General features: G+C 48.0%; 1 protein-coding gene across 1 annotated transcript; it reads left to right on the plus strand.

Moving 5' to 3' along the window:
• Positions 1-9: 9 nt before the first annotated feature.
• On the plus strand, positions 10-17,991 carry ACP7 (acid phosphatase 7, tartrate resistant (putative)). The gene is made up of 13 exons (XM_066348238.1): positions 10-297; positions 1,038-1,317; positions 8,885-9,085; positions 9,393-9,575; positions 10,435-10,558; positions 10,777-10,839; positions 10,933-11,047; positions 11,144-11,251; positions 11,339-11,396; positions 11,491-11,558; positions 11,658-11,729; positions 15,902-16,039; positions 17,143-17,991. Exons 2-13 carry the CDS (start codon positions 1,197-1,199, stop codon positions 17,206-17,208), a joined length of 1,317 nt encoding a protein of 438 aa, XP_066204335.1. The 5' UTR covers positions 10-297; positions 1,038-1,196; the 3' UTR covers positions 17,209-17,991.
• Positions 17,992-21,164: the final 3,173 nt, after the last annotated feature.

A 21,164-nucleotide genomic window follows, 5' to 3' on the forward strand; every position in this document is an offset into this window, starting at 1 on the left:
TCACCTGGTGGCCGGCTTGGAGGTGGCAGCGGCGGCGGCGTAGCAATCTTCTGGGTCCCCCTTCTCACGCCACGCCCCGGGGGAGCGGGGCGGTGGGCGTGGGGCACCCAGGACCGGCCCGACCTGTGGGACCCGGGGCTCCGGCTGTCTGCGGAGCCTGTCACTTCGAGAAGGCAGGCTCTTCCGGGGCTGGGACGGCTGTGGGCGGCGGGATGCTTCGGCGCTTGCACACTCATAAATACCGCAGCTGCACTGGTGGCCGGAGACGTGCTTTCGGGCAGTTGGTGCCCAAAGAGGGTGAGCCGGGGTCAGGGAGGGAGCCCCCACCTCAGCTCCCGGGCTCCGGGCCGAGGCCCCACCCCGGCCCGGCAGGTCCTCGGGGAGCTGGAGACCTAACTGGAGTCTGCAGGGAAGGGCTCTGGAGAGGGGGTTTGTGTGTACAGGTGGAGATGGGGTAGAGGTGGGGATTGGGGTCACAAAGGCAGGACGGGATGCTGGTGGTGGGATGGCAGAGGGAACGGGGCCGCTTCAGGTAGGATGGACTTCGGGGGGATCTGGGGATGTAATGGAAGATTGAGGTCACTAAGACCAAAACAGAAGGCTGGAGGATGGAGCAGTGATGAGGTCCCTGAGGGCAGGGTGGAATGCTAGGGATGTAGGGAATCAGGTAGAAGAAACTGAGGTTACTAAAAGCAGGTTGGAACGCTTTGGGTGGGGTTGCCAAAGGTAACTTTCTACATGAGCGCCATCCCACTCCCAAACCACTTGTGCTGAGTGATCTGTGGTTAAGAGCCAGGGTTTTGGAGCCGGGACTCATGGATTCCAAACTTGGCTCCATCATAGCTGAGCTGTGCAACTGAATCACTGGGTTGCTCATTTCCCTAATCTGTGATATGGGCTGTTGATCACAGTGGCCACCGCAGGGAGGAATGCTGTGAGGCTCCCATGAGTTAATCTATGCAAAGTGCTCAGCACCCAGTGAGGCTCAGAGAGTGTTGGCTGCTCAGTAGTGATCATTATTTTTGTTTGCTCTCCAGCATTTGGATAACCACCCCCTTGAAGACCATCCTGCCTCCCTCCCAGTGACATTGCCTGACCCCCCTCCATTCTCCATCTTCCCAGCCCCTCCTACTGTCCCTGACCAAATCCCATCTCCTGTCCCATCCTCTTCCCCTTCTCCCCCCTTCCCCTTCACCATGTGCCTCTTTCATCCCTGCTGGTCCTGTTGCTGTCTGCTCCTGTTTTTCTCCCTGGGAATCCAGGGGGTCCCAAAAGATCCCAGCGCTACCCCCGAGCAAGTCCACCTGTCCTACCCAGGTAAGTGTCTGTAACCCCTCCCAGGGCATTTTCCAGTGAGGCCCATGGGGTTGGGGGCTCAGAAGTCCCACACTGATTGCTGTGGGACCCTGGCTGGTGGCTGGCTCTTCCTGAGCCTCAATTGTCTGGGATTACAAGCAAAGGGGCATCTGGCTGTGTGGGAGACAATTCTGGTGCCCAGTCTATAGTAAGCGCTCCCCAAAGTGGCTGCTGTAGCTCTTCCTCATTGTATCACTGATTATTGTGTCACCACAAGGCTGCCTCCTGACCCTTGATCATAAGGTGGTGATGTATTGGGCAGTAAGAGCTTGGACCCTTTACACCCACATTCCCTAGGTTTGAATCCCAACTCTGCTACTTATCTGCTGCATGAGCTTGGACAAATGACTTAACTTCTATGGCCTCATCTGTACAATCAGATGATAGTGGTGGGACCTCATAGTGAGAAATAAATAAGATATTACTTGTGAAGTGGCAAAAAACAAAGCTTGATATGTAGCAGGGGTTCTCACATGTATTGTCTTAGTATCCCTTAGCACAGCTAAAAGTAGTGAGAACCTCAAAGAGCTTTAGTTTATGTGAGTTATATCCATATTAGAAACCAAATCTGAGCCTAAGTGGTGGCACAGTGGATAGAGCATCGACCTGGCACACTGGGGACCCAGGTTTGAGACCCTGGGGTCACTGGCTTGAGTGCAGGCTCATCTGGCTTGAGTGTGGGATCATAGACATGACCCATGGTTGCTGGCTTGAGCAAGGGGTCACTGCCTTGGCTGGAGCCCCCCAGTCAAGGCACATATGAGAAAGCAATCAATAAACAACTAAGATGCCACAGCTATGAGTTGATGCTTCTCATCTCTCTCCCTTCCTGTCTGTCTCGCTAAAAAAATAAAGAAACCAAAACTGTGGCATTTGGAAATATTTTTTGTAATTTAAAATGAACAATAACAAACTCATTCTGTATTAAGGTAAATGACTTTTTTTTGTCATGAAAAATAACTACAACTTTACAAAGAAAAGAAAGCTAGTGAAAAGAGTGGCATCAAGTTACATCTTTTTAAGTCTCTTTACTGGTTGGAGACAGCCAGATCCTTTTTCACATCTGCTTCTGCATTGGTCTGTTTCAACATGCTACTTTAGATGATACATATGAAGAAAATTTGATCTCATGCAGATAATGTGATAGAAACAGAAAGGAGGATTTTATTTTATTTTTTATTTTTCAGAGAGGGGGATTTTAAAAGGAGTTTCAAATAATCATCTCTATTCTTTTTTTGCACCAAACTCAACTCTTTCTTTCTCTTTCTTCTTTCTGTCCCTCCTTCGTTTTCTCCTCCTTCCTAATTATTTTAGCTTTTTATTTTGAGAAAATTTGAGATTCAGAGAGAAGTTGCAAAGATATTACAGTTCTTATATACCCTTCACCCACCTTCCCTTAATGTTAATCTCTTATGTGTCCATGGTACCATTGTCTAAGCTAAGAAATTAACTTTGGCATCAAGTTACCAACTAAACCTGTATATATTTTTTGGACTTCACCGGTTTTTCCACTAATGTCTTTATTCTGATACAGGAGCCACTGCAGGATCCCTGATTACACCTGGCTGCCATGTCTCTAGTCCCTTTCTATCTGTGACATTTTCTCAAATTTTCCTTGTTTCTTTTTTTTGCGTGTGTGTGTCCTTGACATTTTTAAGAAAGATAGATTCTTAAAGGTTAGTTGCCACATAGAATCTAAAACTGCATGAATGAACTGGCTTTGGCATTAGCTGACCAAGTGACTTTGGACAAAACACTTTGCTTGGAGGCCTCTGTGAAAGGAACAACAATGAAACCCATCTCATGGGGCTGCTGTGTGATCCAGTGAGACCCCAGCTGTCCTTTGCCCCAGCTGTTCTTTGGCCCACAAAATGGTAGGAGCAAATAGGTCCTTTGACTAAGTGCTTCTGATGGATAACTCAGTCTCATTTTGGACCTTGAGCTGTAGGTACTACTGTTACTCCCATTATACAGAAGAGTAAACTGAGGCTCATAGAGATGAAGTGTCTGATCCTGAGTTATACAGTCTGGAATTTGAACCTGAGCAATTCAAAATCCATGGTCTTTGTTTTAAAATGTTAAATTTTGTACTAATTTTAGATTTAAAAGAAATTTTGCAAATATTACAGTTTTTATACCGCCCCCCTCTCTTATTGTTAGCATCTTACTTCCCATCTATATCCCAGTCTCTCCTAATATTAACATCTTACTAACCATGGCACTATTAATATTAGTTATATTGTGACAATGCTATTAACCAAAAGACAGATTTCATGCAAATTTCAGCAGGTTTTTGTGGGGGGTTTTTTGGGTTTTTTTTAGAGAGAGAGAGAGAGAGGGACAGACAGGCAGGAAGGGAGAGAGACGAGAAGCGTCAATTCTTCATAGTGGCATCTTTGTTGTTCATTGATTGCTTTCTTCTTTTTTTTAATAGGTTTTTAAAAATTTATTCATTTTAGAGAAGAGAGAGAGAGAAGGGTGGGGAGGAGTAAAAAGCATCAACTTCCATATGTGCTTTGACCAGGCAAGCCCAGTGTTTTGAACCGGCGACCTCAGCGTTCCAGGTTGATGCTTTATCTACTGCGCCACCACAGGTCAGGCCATTGATTGTTTTCTCATATATGCCTTGACTGAGGGTCTCCAGGAGAGTGAGTGACCCCTTGCTCAAGCCAGTGACCGTGGGCTTCAAGCCAGTGACCTTTAGGCTCAAGCCTGTGACCATGGGTCATGTCTATGATCCCACATTCAAGCCGATGAGCTGGCGCTCAAGCTGGCAACCTCGGGGTCTTGGACCTGGGTCCTTAACATCCCAGGTCGATGCTCTATCCACTGCTCCACTGCCTGGTCAGACCGAATTTCATCAGTTTTCCCACTGATTTAGTTATTTAGCATTTAGTTGTTGTGTCTCCTTAGTTTCCTCCAGTCTGCCAATTTCTCAGTCTTTCCAAACCTTTCATGATTTTGACATTTTTGAGTAGTAAGCAGTTATTTTTAAGGTGTACCTCATTTTGGGTTTATCTGATGTTTCCTCATGATTGGAACTAAGTTATGTGTTTTTCTGGCAAGACGATAGATGTGATGTGTCCTTCCTAATGCATGGTATCCGAGAATCCATGGTGCTGTCAGAGCTTGTTGCTGGTACTGGTGATGTTAACCATCATTCCTCAGTTGCTGGGTTTCTCCACTGTGAAGTTTTTATTCTTTCTTTTGTTGTTAATAAATATCTTAGGAAAGATTCCTTGAGACTACAAAAATCATGTTTCTTACCTGACCTGTGGTGGCGCAGTGGATAAAGCGTCGACCTGGAAATACTGAGATTGTCGGTTCGAAACCCTGGGCTTGCCTGGTCAAGGCACATATGGGAGTTGATGCTTCCAGCTCCTCCCCCCTTCCATCTCTCTCTCTCTCCTCTGTCTCTCTCTCTCCCTCTCCTCTCTAAAAATGAATAAATAAAATAAAATAAATTTTAAAAAAATCATGTTTCTTTTGAAACTTTTGACTACTGATTTTAGTATTCGTTGGTGAATCATGTCTGCAACAATTATTAGCATGGTATTTGCTTAATTGTGATTTTGTCATTTTCTACTTCTCTCTTTCCATCTAATTCAAATTTTACTCTAAGGAAAGGCTGTCCCTCCTCCTCCATTTATTTATTTACTCAATTATTTATTTATACCGGTATGAACTCATGGATACTTATTTTATTTCATGTGTTAAAATCCTGTACTATTATTACTTATTTTGTGGCTCAAATTGTCTCTGATTTGGTCTTTTGAAATTCCTTCAGGTTGGCTTCTGTGTTCTTTTAACAAAACCCCATAATTTTTTGAGCACTTCCTCACTTTCTGACAACACAAATTATTCAAAACTCATCCCATATATTTCCTGCCCCATCTCTGGAATCAACAACTGTGTGTGTGTGTGTGTGTGTGTGTGTGTGTGTGTGTGTGTGTGTGTGTGTGTGACAGAGAGAGATAGAGAGATAGAGAGAAGGACAGATAGGGACAGACAGACAGGAAGTGAGAGAGATGAGAAGCATCAATTCTTCGTTGCGGCTCCTTAGTCTCCTTAGTTGCTCATTGATTGCTTTCTCATATGTGTGCCCTGACTAGGGTGCTGCAGCAGAGTGAGTGACCCCTTGCTCAAGCCAGTAACCTTGGGCTTCAAGCCAGTGACTTTTGGGCTCAAGCCAGTGACCATGGGGTCATATCTATGATCCCATGCTCAAGCCAGCGACCCCATGCTCAAGCTGGTGAGCCTGTGTTCAAGCCAGATGAGCCCGCACTCAAGCTGGTGACCTCAAGGTTTTGAACCTGGCTCCTCCGCGTCCCAGTCCGATGCTCTGTCTATTGTGCCACTGCCTGGTCAGGCCAACAACTTCTTAAAAGTGTCCTGATTCCTCCTATTAGAGAATGAGTGTTTAGAAACCAAAATCTGAGCACTAGGTGTGCTCATTGCTACTAAAGCATTATTGTTTCTAGACCCTCACAAATGGAGCTAGGCCATACATGTGTGTATGTTTATAAGCATATGCCACATCTATATTTCTGTATCTCTCTGTATATATATTTAAATATCATGGGATCATACTGATACTTCTGATTTCAGTCCAACATCAAGGGTTTATTTTTTACTTTTTTCCTTGTCTGTAACTTCTTTCTCCAACATTGAGAAAACTAGCTCCCACTATCTACAATATACTTGTTCAATGCTAGATGTGCATAAAGTGGTTTTGGAATGGTTTGCCCATATCTCTGTGAGAACACTTACTGGATGATGACACTTATATGGAGTCCTTTTTTTCTGTCTTCTCACAGTGCCCAGTCAACACCTATTTCCCACCATTACTTTTCTTCCCTACCACTTGTATAGTTACTTTATTCATTTAAATATATATACTGCTCACAAAAATTAGGGGATATTTTATTGCTTCATATTCGTTTTGAAATTATCTCCTAATTTTTCTAAGCAGTATAGTTACATCCATTTGTTAGTGTTTAAATTCCATACTAGCTTCTTCCTGCATCCTGAGTAGTTTTGTTAGTTTATTTTGGGGGCCTATGAAGGAAATATGAAACATGTCTATAGTGGTAGGAGTCAGAATTTTTATACAAAACAGATAGACTCACAGAGGCATCTGTCCTCCTTATTCCTACTACCCCATTTCTCCTTTTTTCTACTCCACCCTTTCCCATCCACCCCATATAAATAATCAAGCCTTTTAGTTTCTGGTATATCTTTCCTGTATTTCTTTTGTACACATGATCATATTCTTGTGTACTGTCTTATATCACCTTCCATGAAGAGTAGCTATATACTCTTATATACTTTGCTTTTTAAATTTAACTATATGTCCTGGACATCATTCCATATCCTAGAGTTCATAGAGCTTGTCCTCTCTTTTTTTGGCAGCTGCATAGTGCTCCACTGTATGCATGTTGTAGAGTTTATTCGGTTATAGTCCTACGTAATGGCACTTCACCTGTTTCTGGTATTTTGCGATTACACACAGTGCTGCAATGATTAACCTTGTGCATGTACACTCTCATGTTGGTGGAAGAACAACCCATCCTCTTAACATTACACTATACCTCATGATGTTTTTAAAACCTGGATTTGGTTGCTAAATTTAAAAATTTGGAGCAGGCCCTGGCCAGTTAGCTCAGTTGGTTAGAGCATCATCCTAAAACATCAAGGTTGAGGATTCAAGCCCCAGTCAGGGCACATTCGGGAAGCAATCAAGAATGCAGAATAGCCTGACCTGTGGTGGCACAGTGGATAAAGCATCGACCTGGAATGCTGAGGTCGCTGGTTCAAAACCCTGCACTTGTCTGGTCAAGGCACATATGGGAGTTGATGCTTCCTGTTCCTCCTCTCTTTCCCTTTCTCTCTCTCTCTCTCTCTCTCTCTCTCTCTCCTCTCTAAAATAAATAAAAAAAATTGGCCCTGGCCGGTTGGCTCAGCAGTAGAACGTCGGCCTGGCGTGCGGGGGACCCGGGTTTGATTCCCGGCCAGGGCACATAGGAGAAGCGCCCATTTGCTTCTCCACCCCCCCCCCTTCCTCTCTGTCTCTCTCTTCCCCTCCCGCAGCGAGGCTCCATTGGAGCAAAGATGGCCCGGGCGCTGGGGATGGCTCCTTGGCCTCTGTCCCAGGCGCTAGAGTGGCTCTGGTCGCTGCAGAGCGACGCCCCGGAGGGGCAGAGCATCGTCCCCTGGTGGGCGTGCCGGGTGGATCCCTGTCGGGCACATGCGGGAGTCTGTCTGACTGTCTCTCCCCGTTTCCAGCTTCAGAAAAATACAAAAAAAAAAAAAAAAAAAATTAAAAAAAGAATGTAGATATAAGTGGAACAACAAATGAATGCTTTTTTTCTCTCTCTCTTCCCCATCCCCTCTCTCTCTAAAATCAACCAATCAAATAAATAAATAAAATAAAAAAATTTGGAGCAATCACTTTAAAAGTGTGGATCTGTATCTCTTTCTACATATGCTCCTGGACATAAGAACCACCATATAAAGATTTACTCTAGAAACTGACAGGTTTGGTGGCACTGAGTTGAGTGATGGCTGCCCCTTTTAGGCCAGGCAGGGCCTACAGTTTGCCACACACCCCACAACTCCCTACTGCATTACTTCTTACAGTTGTTTCTTTCCCCATTTCTATTACTTAGCTGGTGTCTAGATATCTGAGTTTATAACCCCTAAATGATATCATGTATGTAAAATGTTTGGCACAAGGCCTGAATATAGTAAATAATAATATTAATGATAATATCCATTCACTCATATAACCATAACTGTGCTAGGCATTGTTTCTTTTTTTTATATATAAGTTTTTTGTTTGTTTGTTTGTTTTTTGTATTTTTCCAAAGTTGGAAACAGGGAGGCAGTCAAACAGACTCCCACATGCGCCCAACCGGGATTCACCCGGCATGCCCACCAGAGGGCGATGCTCTGCCCCTTCGGGGGCATTGCTCTGTTGCAAACAGAGCCATTCTAGCACCTGAGGCAGAGGCCACAGAGCCATCCTCAGTGTCCGGGCCAACTTTGCTCCAATGGAGCCTTGGCTGCGGGAGGGGAAGAGAGAGACAGAGAGGAAGGAGAGGGGGAGGGGTGGAGAAGCAGATGGGCGTTTCTCCTGTGTGCCCTGGCCAGGAATCGAACCCGGGACTCCTGCACGCCAGGCCGATGCTCTACCACTGAGCCAACCAGCCAGGGCCTGTGCTAGGCACTGTTTCAAGTGCTTTACTTATATTTGTTAATCTATGCCTCATAACAACCCTATAGAGTAGATACTATTATTATTCCATTTGACAGATAAAGAAACTGATGCTCAGGAAACAGTGACTTGCCCAAGGAAAGCACAGCTTGAAAATGGCAGAGCTAGGATTGAACTTGAGAATTGCACAACCTGTCATTAACTACTGAGTCTTCAGGAGCTATTAATCATTGCCCCTCACTCTGTCTGCACATCCCTCCCTGCCCTGCCCAGGCTTCACTGCCCAGCCCTACTCTTTCTCCTTCTGCCCAGGTCAGCCAGGCTCCATGACTGTTACCTGGACCACATGGGTCCCAACCTACTCTGAAGTGCAGTTCGGGGTGCAGTTATCTGGGCCCTTGCCCCTCCGGGCTAATGGCATTGTCAGCACCTTTGTGGATGGGGGTCTTCTCCGGCGGAAGCTCTACATACACCGTGTCACACTGCAGGGGCTGCTGCCGGGGGTCCAGTATGGTGAGAGGGGTCTTGAGCCCAGTTGTTGAGGGGGTAATGGGAAAAGAAGTGGGCTATGGAATAGAAGCTGCCACAGGCAGGTGGCTCAGACAGGCTAGTAACTCCCCCTGCTTGTCTGCAAGCTTATTGTCTGAGACTTCAGGATAAAAATGGAAGGTGTTGGGGACCTAGAATGAGGTGGACAGAAGGGACATGAGTCAGACCCATTCAACCCCTTACCTCTTCCAGCTGCCAACTGAAGATGGGTAGGAGTGGAGGAGACATACTGGGGGCTCCCATCTCACTGTGACCTTTCCCTTCCCTTCAGTTTACCGCTGTGGCAGTTCTCAGGGTTGGAGCCGTCGGTTTCGCTTCAGGGCCCTAAAGAATGGGCCCCACTGGAGTCCCCGTCTGGCTGTGTTTGGGGACCTGGGGACTGACAACCCGAAGGCCCTTCCCCGACTGCGCAGGGACACTCAGCAGGGCATGTACGATGCTGTTCTCCATGTGGGTGAGGCATTGGCAAGGGTGCACCTGGAGGTATGGGGGGGCGGGACTGTGGAGGGGCTGAGGCAGGGGCTAGTGTGGTTCTGAAGGGCCTGGGGATGGAAGCGACCATGGATATGGTATTTGTGGTTGCCAGACTGCAAAGTTAAAATCCCAGCTCCCACCCTTGAAGCTATGTGCGTTGGTTTTCTCCTTTGTGTTATTATTAGAGCTAAAATGAGTTCAGAATTCACAGGACTGTTGTGATGACTAAATAAGTTGACATTGCCTGGCATGTTATGTTAGTTATTATCATTGCTGTTGTGCTTTGAGGGGATAGGGAACCAGATGAGAGGAGAAGATTGGGGCTAATATGGTTCAAATCCACAGACTCTGGGACTGGACTTCTAGGTTTGATTCCTAGATCTTTACTAAGCAGCCTTGTGACCTTGGGCAAGCATTTAACCTCTCTGGGCCAAAGTTTCTCCACCTGAAATGGGGATAATAATAATAACATCCATGTCAGAAGGTGTTTTAAAGATTCAAATGATCAAGCATGTAAAGCATTTGGAACTGTGTCTTGTATGAAACAAATGCCAGACTATGTCAGTCTTGATGTTGTTGTTCTGGGAGGGCACAAGAAGGAGGGGCAGAGATGGGGGCTGCTGTGATCAGAGCACAGGAGACTAGCATTGTCTTGTGGAGGGCCCAGGGACCAGAGGTTCAAGGGAACACATGCTGGGTGTGAGGTAGGGATCAGAGAACTGGGATGGCTCGGAAGCCAGAGGTTGCTGAGTCCACACCATAGCAACTAGGTCTCTCAATTTTGGCAAAAACAGAGTTAAGTCTGGATCCTCACTCTCCTCCAATGCCCACCCCACCAGGAGACTTTGCCTACAACATGGATCAGGACAACGCTCGCGTGGGCGACGAGTTCATGCGGCTCATCGAACCTGTGGCTGCCAGCCTGCCATACATGACGTGCCCTGGGAACCATGAGGAACGCTAGTGAGGGCGAGGGGCTTCAGGGTGGTTGTGGGCTCGGCCAGTGAGAAGGGACGTGTCTCACCTTAGTCCCTCATACTGCAGCAGATCATTTGTGGTAGTGAGAGAGGAGAGGAGGGATGGGCTGAGAGCCAGACTTGATCTCACCATCCTAGAGAGATGGGGTGGGCAGGGTGCCTGGACTCCTCCCCCCCCCCATCCTTTTACTTTCTTTTATCCAGCAACTTCTCTAACTACAAGGCTCGCTTCAGCATGCCGGGGAACAATGAGGGCCTGTGGTACAGGTAAGCCGGCTGGGGCCGAGGGACTGCCTCCCCTGAAGGATGGCAGATGCAGCACAGACCCCATCTCTGACCCCTGCCCTTTGACCCCCTCAGCTGGGATCTGGGCCCTGCGCACATCATCTCCTTCTCCACCGAGGTATATTTCTACCTCCATTACGGCCGCCACTTGGTAGAGAGTCAGTTTCTCTGGCTGGAGAGAGACCTCCAGGTAACCTGGGTGGAAGTCCCCTGTCACCTCTTGGACCTGCCTCCCCTCCCTTGCCTCCACCCCTCATCTGTCACTCTGGCCCTTCCTTCTCTCTAGAAAGCCAACAGGAACCGGGCAGCACGGCCGTGGATCATCACCATGGGCCACCGGCCCATGTACTGTTCCAATGCTGACTTGGATGACTGTACATGGCATGAAAGCAAGGTGAGGACCCTTCCCTAGGGTCAGGGTGCTGACAGCCAGGCAAGGGTTGGTCCGAGCCACCCCTCACTCCTTGCTCCTCCTGCCCAGGTTCGAAAAGGCCTCTATGGCAAGTTATTTGGATTAGAGGATCTTTTCTACAAATATGGTAAGTGACTGGGGGAGGGGTGTCCCTAGTGCCAAGTCTTACCTCCCCACTTCTCCTGGATTCAGGGGCCTGACCCTCACTTGCTCTGTCTCAGGGGTTGACCTGCAGCTGTGGGCTCATGAGCACTCGTATGAACGGCTATGGCCAATTTACAACTACCAGGTGAGGCTCAGGGAAGGCTGAGGGCTGGTGTCAATGGACCCCTGGTCAGACCCTCTGGCATGGTCTCATATGACTTGACCTTCTCTCTGTCCCCTCCAGGTATTTAACGGCAGCCAAGAGATGCCCTATACAAACCCTCGAGGTCCTGTCCACATCATCACAGGATCTGCTGTGAGTAGGGTGGGAGGGTGCCTCTGGCTTCTCTCCTCTTGCTATTTATTGAGGGTAGAACTTGTACGAGCCAGGTGCTGCATGCAGTCACACTCCCTAACTCAACCTTAGAGCTTAGGTACAACCAGCAACATGCCCATTGTACAGATGTGAAAACAGAGGCTCAGATAATAAAATACTCATTAAAAGTCACAGTTCAGCCCTGGCCGGTTGGCTCAGTGGTAGAGCGTCGGCCTAGCGTGCGGAGGACCCGGGTTCGATTCCGGCCAGGGCACATAGGAGAAGCGCCCATTTGCTTCTCCACCCCTCCGCCGCGCCTTCCTCTCTGTCTCTCTCTTCCCCTCCCGCAGCCAAGGCTCCATTGGAGCAAAGATGGCCCGGGCGCTGGGGATGGCTCTGTGGCCTCTGCCCCAGGCGCTAGAGTGGCTCTGGTCGCAACATGGCGACGCCCAGGATGGGCAGAGCATCGCCTCCTGGTGGGCAGAGCGTAGCCTGGTGGGCGTGCCGGGTGGATCCCGGTCGGGCGCATGCGGGAGTCTGTCTGACTGTCTCTCCCTGTTTCCAGCTTCAGAAAAATGCAAAAAAAAAAAAAAAAAAGTCACAGTTCAGTAGGTAGCAGCAGCTGGGGGCTTGCCTGGGTTGAATATATGGATCCATAGGCAGAGGGTTTATTATTGTTGTTGTAACTGAACTCCAGACTTTATTTACACTTGACCCCTTTCTCACTAATGATCTTTTTCGCTTCCAGAATCCCACATTGTATTAGTTGTTGTGTCTTGTTAGTCTCCTCCAATCTGTGATGGTTCCTCCGTCTTTCCTTGTCTTTCATCCTTCACATATTTTCAAGACACTCATGTTTTGTACAATGCCCTCAATTTGGGTTTATTTGACATTTTCTCATGCTGAGATTCGGGTTACACATTTTGGGCAAGATGATCACAGAAGTGATGTTGTGTCCTCTCAGCACATCATACCAGGGAGTACATGATGTCGATGTGTCTACCCTGGAGTTGTTTCTCTGAATCACCAGGTGTGTGCTGGGTTCCTCCACCATAAAGTTGTCATATCTCCCTTTTTAATTAATAAGTATCTCAGGGAGGTCCTTTTAGACCATGCCAATGTCCCGCTTCTCCTCAAACTTTCACCCACTAATTTTTTACTGCCAGTGGGTCTTGCCTGCAACAATCAATACTGTGGTGTTCTACTGACATCATTTGTTTCCCTCATTCCACCAAGATCTATTAGAATCCTCTTGTAAGGAAAAGCTGTCCGTATGTCTCATTTATTTGGTTAGTTAGTTATTGATTTATGCCAATGGGGAATCATGGGTAATTATTTTATTCTGTGGGCTATGATTCAATACTATTGTCTATGCTGCTGCTCAGGTTGCTCCTGCCCTGGCCAACTTTTTGGCACTACAAGGTGCTCCAGGATCATCTTGTGGTTTCCCTGTCCCTGCCGTGGAATCAATCACTTCTGCAAGGATAGCAGGCTTAGTTTTTAAGCTGATTCCTACAAATTAGTAAGAGCCTTTCACGATAAAATTTCAAACAGAACAGAGGGCAAGAGGTGAACACCAGCCATTCACACCCCTTATTACTCCCTCTCTCTGTTGTTCCCCCTCTTGGTGGCATTTTAGACTGTTCTCTGCATGTACAAATGAGTAATTGTCTACGTAGAAATGTGTTACTGCATCATCCATTCTTCAAAAAGAGCTTGGATCATGCTTCATACTCTTGCAGTTCTCAGTCTTGGTGCCTGTTAGAATTAACCAGGGAGGCTCTGGCCGATTGGCTCAGCGGTAGAGCGTCGGCCTGGCGTGCGGGGGACCCGGGTTCGATTCCCGGCCAGGGCACATAGGAGAAGCGCCCATTTGCTTCTCCACCCCCCTCTCCTTCCTCTCTGTCTCTCTCTTCCCCTCCCGCAGCCAAGGCTCCATTGGAGCAAACATGGCCCGGGCGCTGGGGATGGCTCCTTGGCCTCTGCCCCAGGCGCTAGAGTGGATGCCCCGGAGGGGCAGAGCATCGCCTCCTGGTGGGCAGAGCATTGCCCCTGGTGGGCGTGCCGGGTGGATCCCGGTGGGGCGCATGCGGGAATCTCTCCCCGTTTCCAGCTTCAGAAAAATAAAAAAAAAAAAAAAAAAAAAAAAGAATTAACCGGGGAGATTTTAAAACTTCAATGCCTGGGCCCTACCCCAGACCAAATACCAGAACCTCGAGGTGGGGCCCTGGCAATGCACACCCTGTGTAGTCACATCCCAGAGCAGGGAACAGAATGTTATCAGCACCAGACATTCCTCAGGCCCAAGGTGATGGCTATTCTGATCTTTATTAGCACAAATTAGTTTTTCCCTTTAATTTAAAAATTTGAAATGATTTCAGACTTACAGGAAAGTTGTAAAAATAATACAAAGCCTTTCCACGTCCCCTTTACTTAGATTTCCCAAATGTGAACATTTAAACATACTTATTTTGATCTCTGTCTGTCTCTGTATACATATACATATATATACACATATATACACACATATATATATACACATTTTATTATTTTTTTCAGATCCAATGGTGAGTAAGTTGCAGAAATGATGCCCCTTCCCCCCCCATCTGTATTTCCTAAAAAACATGGACATCATCTTATCTCTTATCATTACAGTATAACAATCAAATTCAAGTAGTTAACCTTGATAATATATTATCTAATCTACAGATCTCATTCAAATTTAGCCAATTGTTCCTTTAAATCAAAGCAAAGAATTTTTTTTTCTGGCTCAGGATCTAGTCTAAGATCACATGTTCTATTTCGGTGTCTTGTCTCTTTAGCTTCCTTTAATCAGAAACATTTTTCATGACTTTGAAAAATTTGAAAAATACAGCAAAATCATTTTGTACAATAGAATATACCTCAGTTTGGGTTTGTTTGATGGAAGTCATGCCTTTTTGGTAAGAATACACAAAAGCAATGCCATGTTCTCAGGGCATCCAACTAGGGGCACATGGTACCTCTTTAACCCCTGTCAGCCTGTTTCCCATCATGTAGATGTGGAAGGGACCTGTCTCATTACTGATGATGTTCACTCTGATTGCTTGATTAAGGTAGTTCTGCTGCCGGCCGGTTGGCTCAGTGGTAGAGCGTCGGCCTGGCGTGCAGAGGTCCCGGGTTCGATTCCCCGCCAGGGCACATAGGAGAAGCGCCCATCTGCTTCTCCACCCCTCCCCCTCTCCTTCCTCTCTGTCTCTCTCTTCCCCTCCCGCAGCGAGGCTCCATTGGAGCAAAGATGGCCCGGGCGCTGGGGATGGCTCCTTGGCCTCTGCCTCAGGCGCTAGAGTGGCTCTGGTCACGACAGAGCGACGCCCCGGAGGGGCAGAGCGTCGCCCCCTGGTGGGCGTGCCGGGTGGATCCCGGTTGGGCGCATGCGGGAGTCTGACTCTCTCTCCCCATTTCCAGCTTCAGAAAAAAAAAAAAAAATACAAGGTATACAAGGTAGTGTCTGCTGGCCTCTCCGCCAAAGATAGATATTCTTTCCCCCTTTATAATTAACAAATATGTCCTGGAGAGATCATTTGAGACTATGCAAATATCCTATTATACTTCAAACTTTCACCACTAGTTTTACTCTCTATTGGTGATTCTTGCTTCAACCAGTTATTATAATGATGGCTGCAAAATGCTGATTTTTTGAGCCCTCTCATTCACCTGGCATATTCTCCTGTTAGGGTGAGCACTCCCTCTGCCCCAGACGTTGGTGATTTTGAAAAGCTTTTCTGTAGGGTCTACTGTGCAGTGAGATGGAGACCCTCTAATTTCTTCTATTCTGCAATTGCATTTTCCCTTTGATGATACATCCTGGCCTCTCTGTATCACCCTGCTTTGTGATGGTTGTGCTATAATTTACTTATCTGGCCCCACTGATGGGCTTTTGGGTGGCTTCCAGCTCAGGGCTTTTACGGAAAATGCTGCAGTGGACAGTCTTGTACAGCCATGCACTTTCTAGAAGGGTACAGAAAGCCTGGATGGGCCAAAACACCGAGTTGTGAACATTAGCAAGATCCAGTCTTAATTTACTTTGTCTTCCTTGGGGGCAGCAGGGTCCTGGCATGGCAGGTTGTTTCTGTGCCTCTGAGCATCCTCCACCTGCCCTGGCCCCAGGTCTGAATGATTGTCTTCTGCAGGGCTGCGAGGAGCGGTTGACTCGCTTCACCCTTTTCCCGCGGCCTTGGAGCGCTGTGCGGGTGAAGGAGTACGGGTACACGCGGTTACACATCCTCAATGGGACCCACGTCCACATCCAGCAGGTGTCTGATGACCAGGTAAGTGAGGGGTGCCCGAGTAGCCAGGCTCAGCATGCTCTGGAGCTGAGGACTCTAGAGCCAGGAATCCTGGGTTCAAATGCTGCCTTTGCTACTTACCAGCTGACTTCAAGAAACTTAACTGTAAGCCACAGTGTTCCCATCTGTAAAATGGAGATGTTTAATAATTTCTACCTTACAGGATGATGTGGGTATTAAGTGACATATAAATAAAGTGCTTAGAACAGCTTCTAAAACATGGTAAAGTCTATAGCTATTTATCAACATGAAGCAGAGGGAATAAAAAGACAGGTGGTGGAAGATGGGCAAGGTAAGCCAGTGCCATGTGTGTGTGTGCTCGGTGGCTCAAGGTTCGTCAGATGGACCCAGGTAACTATGGCTCACATTTCTTTGTTTTTGCCATTGTAACTTTAAAATAATGATAATTACTGTGATCTGTTGAGTACCTATTGTGTACCAGACACTGGGCTAGACGCTTTATGTTTAGTAGCATTTTGAACACAACAATCCCATGGGGAGGATTTTTTAATCTATTTTACAGGTGAGAGAACTGAGACTCAGAGAGAGGAAGTGATTTTCCCAGGGTCACACAGCAGAGGGCGGCAAAGTTAGGATCTGATCTCAAAGACCATGCTATTTTTATCACAAATAACTACCATTTACTGAGTGGCACGTGCACCAGTGGCAGGCTCTTGTGCGTGTTACCTTTTTCAGTTCTCCCCAGTTCACAGAACGCGGAAGTTAGGCTCAGAGTCGCATCATGTGCTTAATTAAGGCTGCATAGAGAATGGCTATGCTGGGATTAAAGCGAGATTTATCTGATTCCAGGGTTTATGCTCTGACAGCAACAACCTACACTTACACAGTCCTTGTCAAGTGCCCTTTCCAAACATCCCATTTAATTCCTATAACATCTATGAGTCAGGTGCTGTTACTATCATCCCCACCTTGCAGATAAGAAAAATAGAGACTCAGAGAGATCTGGCAACTTGCCCAAGGCCACACAGCCCATCAGAGGCAAAGCTGGGATTTGAACCCAGGCCACTTGGCCTTAGAGTATGGGCTTTCAGCCCTTATACTGTGTCTGTTTTCATTCCTTGCAGGATGGGAAGATTGTGGATGACGTATGGGTTGTGAGACCCCTGTTCCACCGGATGATGTACCTCTAGGAATAGGGCAGCTCTCATCAGGAACCCTGGGCCGTGCTGCCTTGGCTGGTATAACCGGACTCGACTCAGGCCCGGCTGGGGAGTCAGGGCGGGCCTCGACTCTTCTGCCTTCCTGAGGCCCCATGTGGGTAAATGCAGCCCTGAGGGAGCAGGGCAGCTCTCCCCTCCTGGAGAGGTGGGGGTCCTGGAGGCTGTCTTGGAGGGCAGTGGCAGACACAGACACAGGAGGGTGGCACAGCCCTGCCCTGCCGCATAGTACTGACTGGGCGGGGTGCCCACAGGGCCTCGGGAATGAAGAGGCTATGGCTGTGGCTCCGTGGACTCTGCACTTCTCCTGGTGATGCCCACTGGGGTGCCCCTCTCTTGCCGCCGGGGCCAGAGGCATCATCAGCCCCAAGTTGGCAAGGTGGGCGCGGCCATCATGACACCACTCTCCAGCAGATGGCGACAGTGACTTTCTCCCCCAGGCCAGCTCAGTGCGCCAGTGGCCAGAAAGTGCTAACAAATGTCTCTGTGTCACAGTTTCTCAGCCAGGCACTGACTTATCCTGGAAGCCGAGAAGAGAAGCGTTAACACTCCTGCCTCCCAGCTGGGTTGGCTGACAAGCCTTAGGTGCTAACAGACCTGCCGTTTTTCTCCCTTTTTCCTCCTTCCCCTCTTTCCCTTCTTTCATTTATTCAGCCATTATTTATTGAGCACCTACCATGTGCCAGGCCCTGTACTCAGTAATGGGGAGTCAGCCATGAATAGGACAAAGATCTCTGCCCTACTGGAGCTGATATTCTATCCAGGTGACAGCGAACCCAATAAATAAGTAAAATATATGATGGTGTCACTATTTAGTGGTAAGTGCACAGAAAAAAACAGGGAAGGGAGGGTAGGGGAGGAAGTCTGAGGGAGGAGCCACATGAGGAGTCACGTGGGCAGTGTTCCAGGTAAAGATACAGCCAGTGCCAAAGCCCTGAGACAGAAACGTGCCTGCCCTGTCAGAGGATCAGTGGGGAGGACAGTGTGTCTGGAGCAGAGAGAAAGAGGGGGAGATGGGGGTAAGGAGGTGATGAGGCAGATCATTGGGGCTTTGTGGACCACAGGGGAGACCCTGTCTTTTATCCTGAGAGAGATGGAGCCGTGAGAGGGTTTTTGGCTGGTTGAGGAACATGATCTGACTCCAGCAGTCCTAGGCAAAGGCTAAGGGCTTCCCCAGGGAAGCCCGTGAGTTCCAGTTCTACAGGCTGACCTCACACCTGTTCTTCAATTGTGCTGACACTGTCAGCCTCCTCACACTTCTTTGTACTCACCTACACTCAACACACGGCACACCGGCTCCTGGCCGTTTCTCTGACACACCAAGCTCTGCACTGGCTCTTTATCCTCTGGGTGCCCTCTCCCCTGCTCGTATCAGGCTGACACCTTCTCAGCCTCAGGTCTCAGTCTTCTCTGACAGCCCCAGCTAAAATGACCACAATCACTCTGTTTCATTCTGTTTACTTCATTTTCAGCACTTAGCATTCTACAAATCTCTCATTGATTTGTTAACTGTTCATCAGTCTGCCCTGTTGGGCCGTGGTTCTGTAAGGGTGGAGACCAAGGCCATCTTGTTCATTCCTGGGTCTTTCACTTCCACCAGCTCCTCCCAGACCCTTCTCAGGCTGAGTTAGGGCCCTGAGACCTCCCTTTTAAGCCTTGTCCTTCCTGGGCCGTCACTGTCTGAGGGTAGGTCTGTCTCCACCACTGAATCGTCAGCTCAGGACGGTGGTGTCCAGGGCTCGATCCAGCCTAGCCTGGCCCAACACAAGATAGATGCTTAATAAATATGTGTTGCCTTAATGAAGCTGCCATATGCCAGGCTCTGGGGAACGCCGGGGATAGCGATGAATCAGAGCTGGTCAGGCCCCGTGGGAGCTTGCAGGCAGGCAAGGAAACACGGTTACCCAACATGGGTGATGAGCAATAAGAGAATGCCATGGAGGGGTGCACCAAGCCCGTGAAGCTAGGGAGTCATTCATTGCATGGTGAGCCAGACTGAGCAGGTGTTGTGTGGTCCTGGCATGTTCTATGTGTGCTGGGTGAGGCTGTGAGCATGCCCAGGCGATGGGATCCAGAGAGAGCAAAGGCCTGTCATGGGAGCCAGACAGAAACCAGGTTCAGATTTCAGCTCGGCCACTTCCTGTGGGGTGTGGAGTCCCCAGCCTTCTCTGAACCTCTGCTTCTTCATCTGTAACAAAGTAATGATCATACTGTGTGGGATTAAGTGAGGAAAGCGTTGGTGTTGTTCTTGACTCCTCTGTTTTTCATGCCCCTTAGTCAGTTGCCTAGTAAATTCTGTTGGTTTTGTCTTTAAAAATGTATCTAGAATTTGTCTCCTTCTAGTACCTGCAAGGCTCCTACCCCAGTCCTGTCCACTTTATTTCTTACCTCCTGCCTGGTCTCCCTGCTCCTGTTCCTGCCCCCACAGTCTGTTCCCCACATGCAGCAAAGTGACCTGTGGACACCTGCATTAAATCATGTCCCTCCCTTGCCTCGACCCTCTTGTGCCTTCAATTCATTTGGGGGAAAAGCAATAGTCCTCCCTGTGGCCCCTCCAATACAATCTGCCCCCAACACTTCCCTGCCCTAATCTCCCACTGGTCTCCTTTGCCCACTCTGCTTCAGCCATCATGGCCTCAGATCTATCAGGTTACCCTCCAGGGTTTGCACTAGCTGTTCCCTGGGCCTGGGACTTGGCCCCCAGGTACTCACAGGGTCCCCTCCCACTCCTTCAGGCCTCTGATCAAATCTCGCCTTTCCAGTGAGGCCTTCCACGAGCACATGTTTAAAGCAGCATTCCACCCCTATTCCCGTCCCCTTTTCCTGCTTTATTTTCCTTCAGGCCATTTAGACTATGGACCTGATATATAGATACATGTTTAATTATGTATTCTTTGTTTCCTCCATCAGAATGTGAGCCAGGATACAGGGATTTCTGCAGCCCCAGTACCCAATACACACTAGTTGCTCATTGTTGTTGTTTGACAGAATAGTAGTTGGTTGACTGAAATAAGGAGAAATGAAGGCAAAAGGCTTAATACAGCACCTGGCATTGAGGGAGCAGGTAACAAAGAGTAGGGATGATGATGATTTAGGTGAATCAGATAAAGGCCCCACCCTTAGGGATCCCACTGCTTAGCATGCAGGAGACAGGCACGTACAGCAGATTGCAACACCTGTGACATGTGACATGCACAGGGAGTGACAGGTTGCCAGGCTAGAGACCTTGAGGCCACTGGAAGACAAAGCAGAGCTAAGCTTTTGGAGGCTACACAGAGGCCTGCCTAGCAGGACTGGGGCAAGTGCTCCCAGAAGCAGCAACGGGGCCCAGGGGAGAGCTCGTGGGATGGCTGGGGGTCCGTGAGGAGACAAGGAGGGTGAAGCTGCACATCTCTGGATTCATTCACTAACAAATTTTATTTTCTCAAGTCCTCCATTGCTCCGATCAGTCAGAAACGGTTTCTGTTGATTGTGACTAAGAACCAGGAGAGACCTACGCACCTGTTATAATTCAAATGCTGGAAGTACCATGGTGGCCCAGATTTCTCCGCTTGTGAAGCTTAAATTCTACCCAGTGAGGTAAAGAAGAACCTCTGAAAAAAAACATACTGTCACATGATAATTCCAGTGTGGGATAGTAAAGTTGCTTTAGATATGATATACAGGGAAGGCCCCCCTAAGGAGGTAAAGTTTGAATCAAAAGATAAGTCGGTCAAAGCAAAGACCTAGAAGAGTGATCCAAGCAGAGGGGCCAGTGGGCGTAAAGGCCTTGAGGTAGGACTGAGCCTGTGTGTTTGAGGAACAGCCATGAGGCCAGGGTGGCTGGTGTGGAGCAAGTACGAATGCCAGGTAAAATAGGAGATGCCCAGTTCTATTTGAATTTCAGACAATAAATACATTTTGAGTATAAGTATGTCCCAAATATTGCA

The sequence above is a fragment of the Saccopteryx leptura genome, chromosome 9 (genome assembly GCF_036850995.1).
Source record: "Saccopteryx leptura isolate mSacLep1 chromosome 9, mSacLep1_pri_phased_curated, whole genome shotgun sequence".
Classification (NCBI taxonomy): Eukaryota; Metazoa; Chordata; class Mammalia; order Chiroptera; family Emballonuridae; genus Saccopteryx; species Saccopteryx leptura.

Coding starts and splice junctions, on each gene's coding strand:
- ACP7 (XM_066348238.1), top strand. CDS start 1,197: ATGTGCCTCTTTCATCCCTGCTGGTCCTGTTGCTGTCTGCTCCTGTTT. Junction 1,318..8,884: donor AGTCCACCTGTCCTACCCAG/GTAAGTGTCTGT, acceptor CCTTCTGCCCAG/GTCAGCCAGGCTCCATGACT. Junction 10,840..10,932: donor AATGAGGGCCTGTGGTACAG/GTAAGCCGGCTG, acceptor TGACCCCCTCAG/CTGGGATCTGGGCCCTGCGC.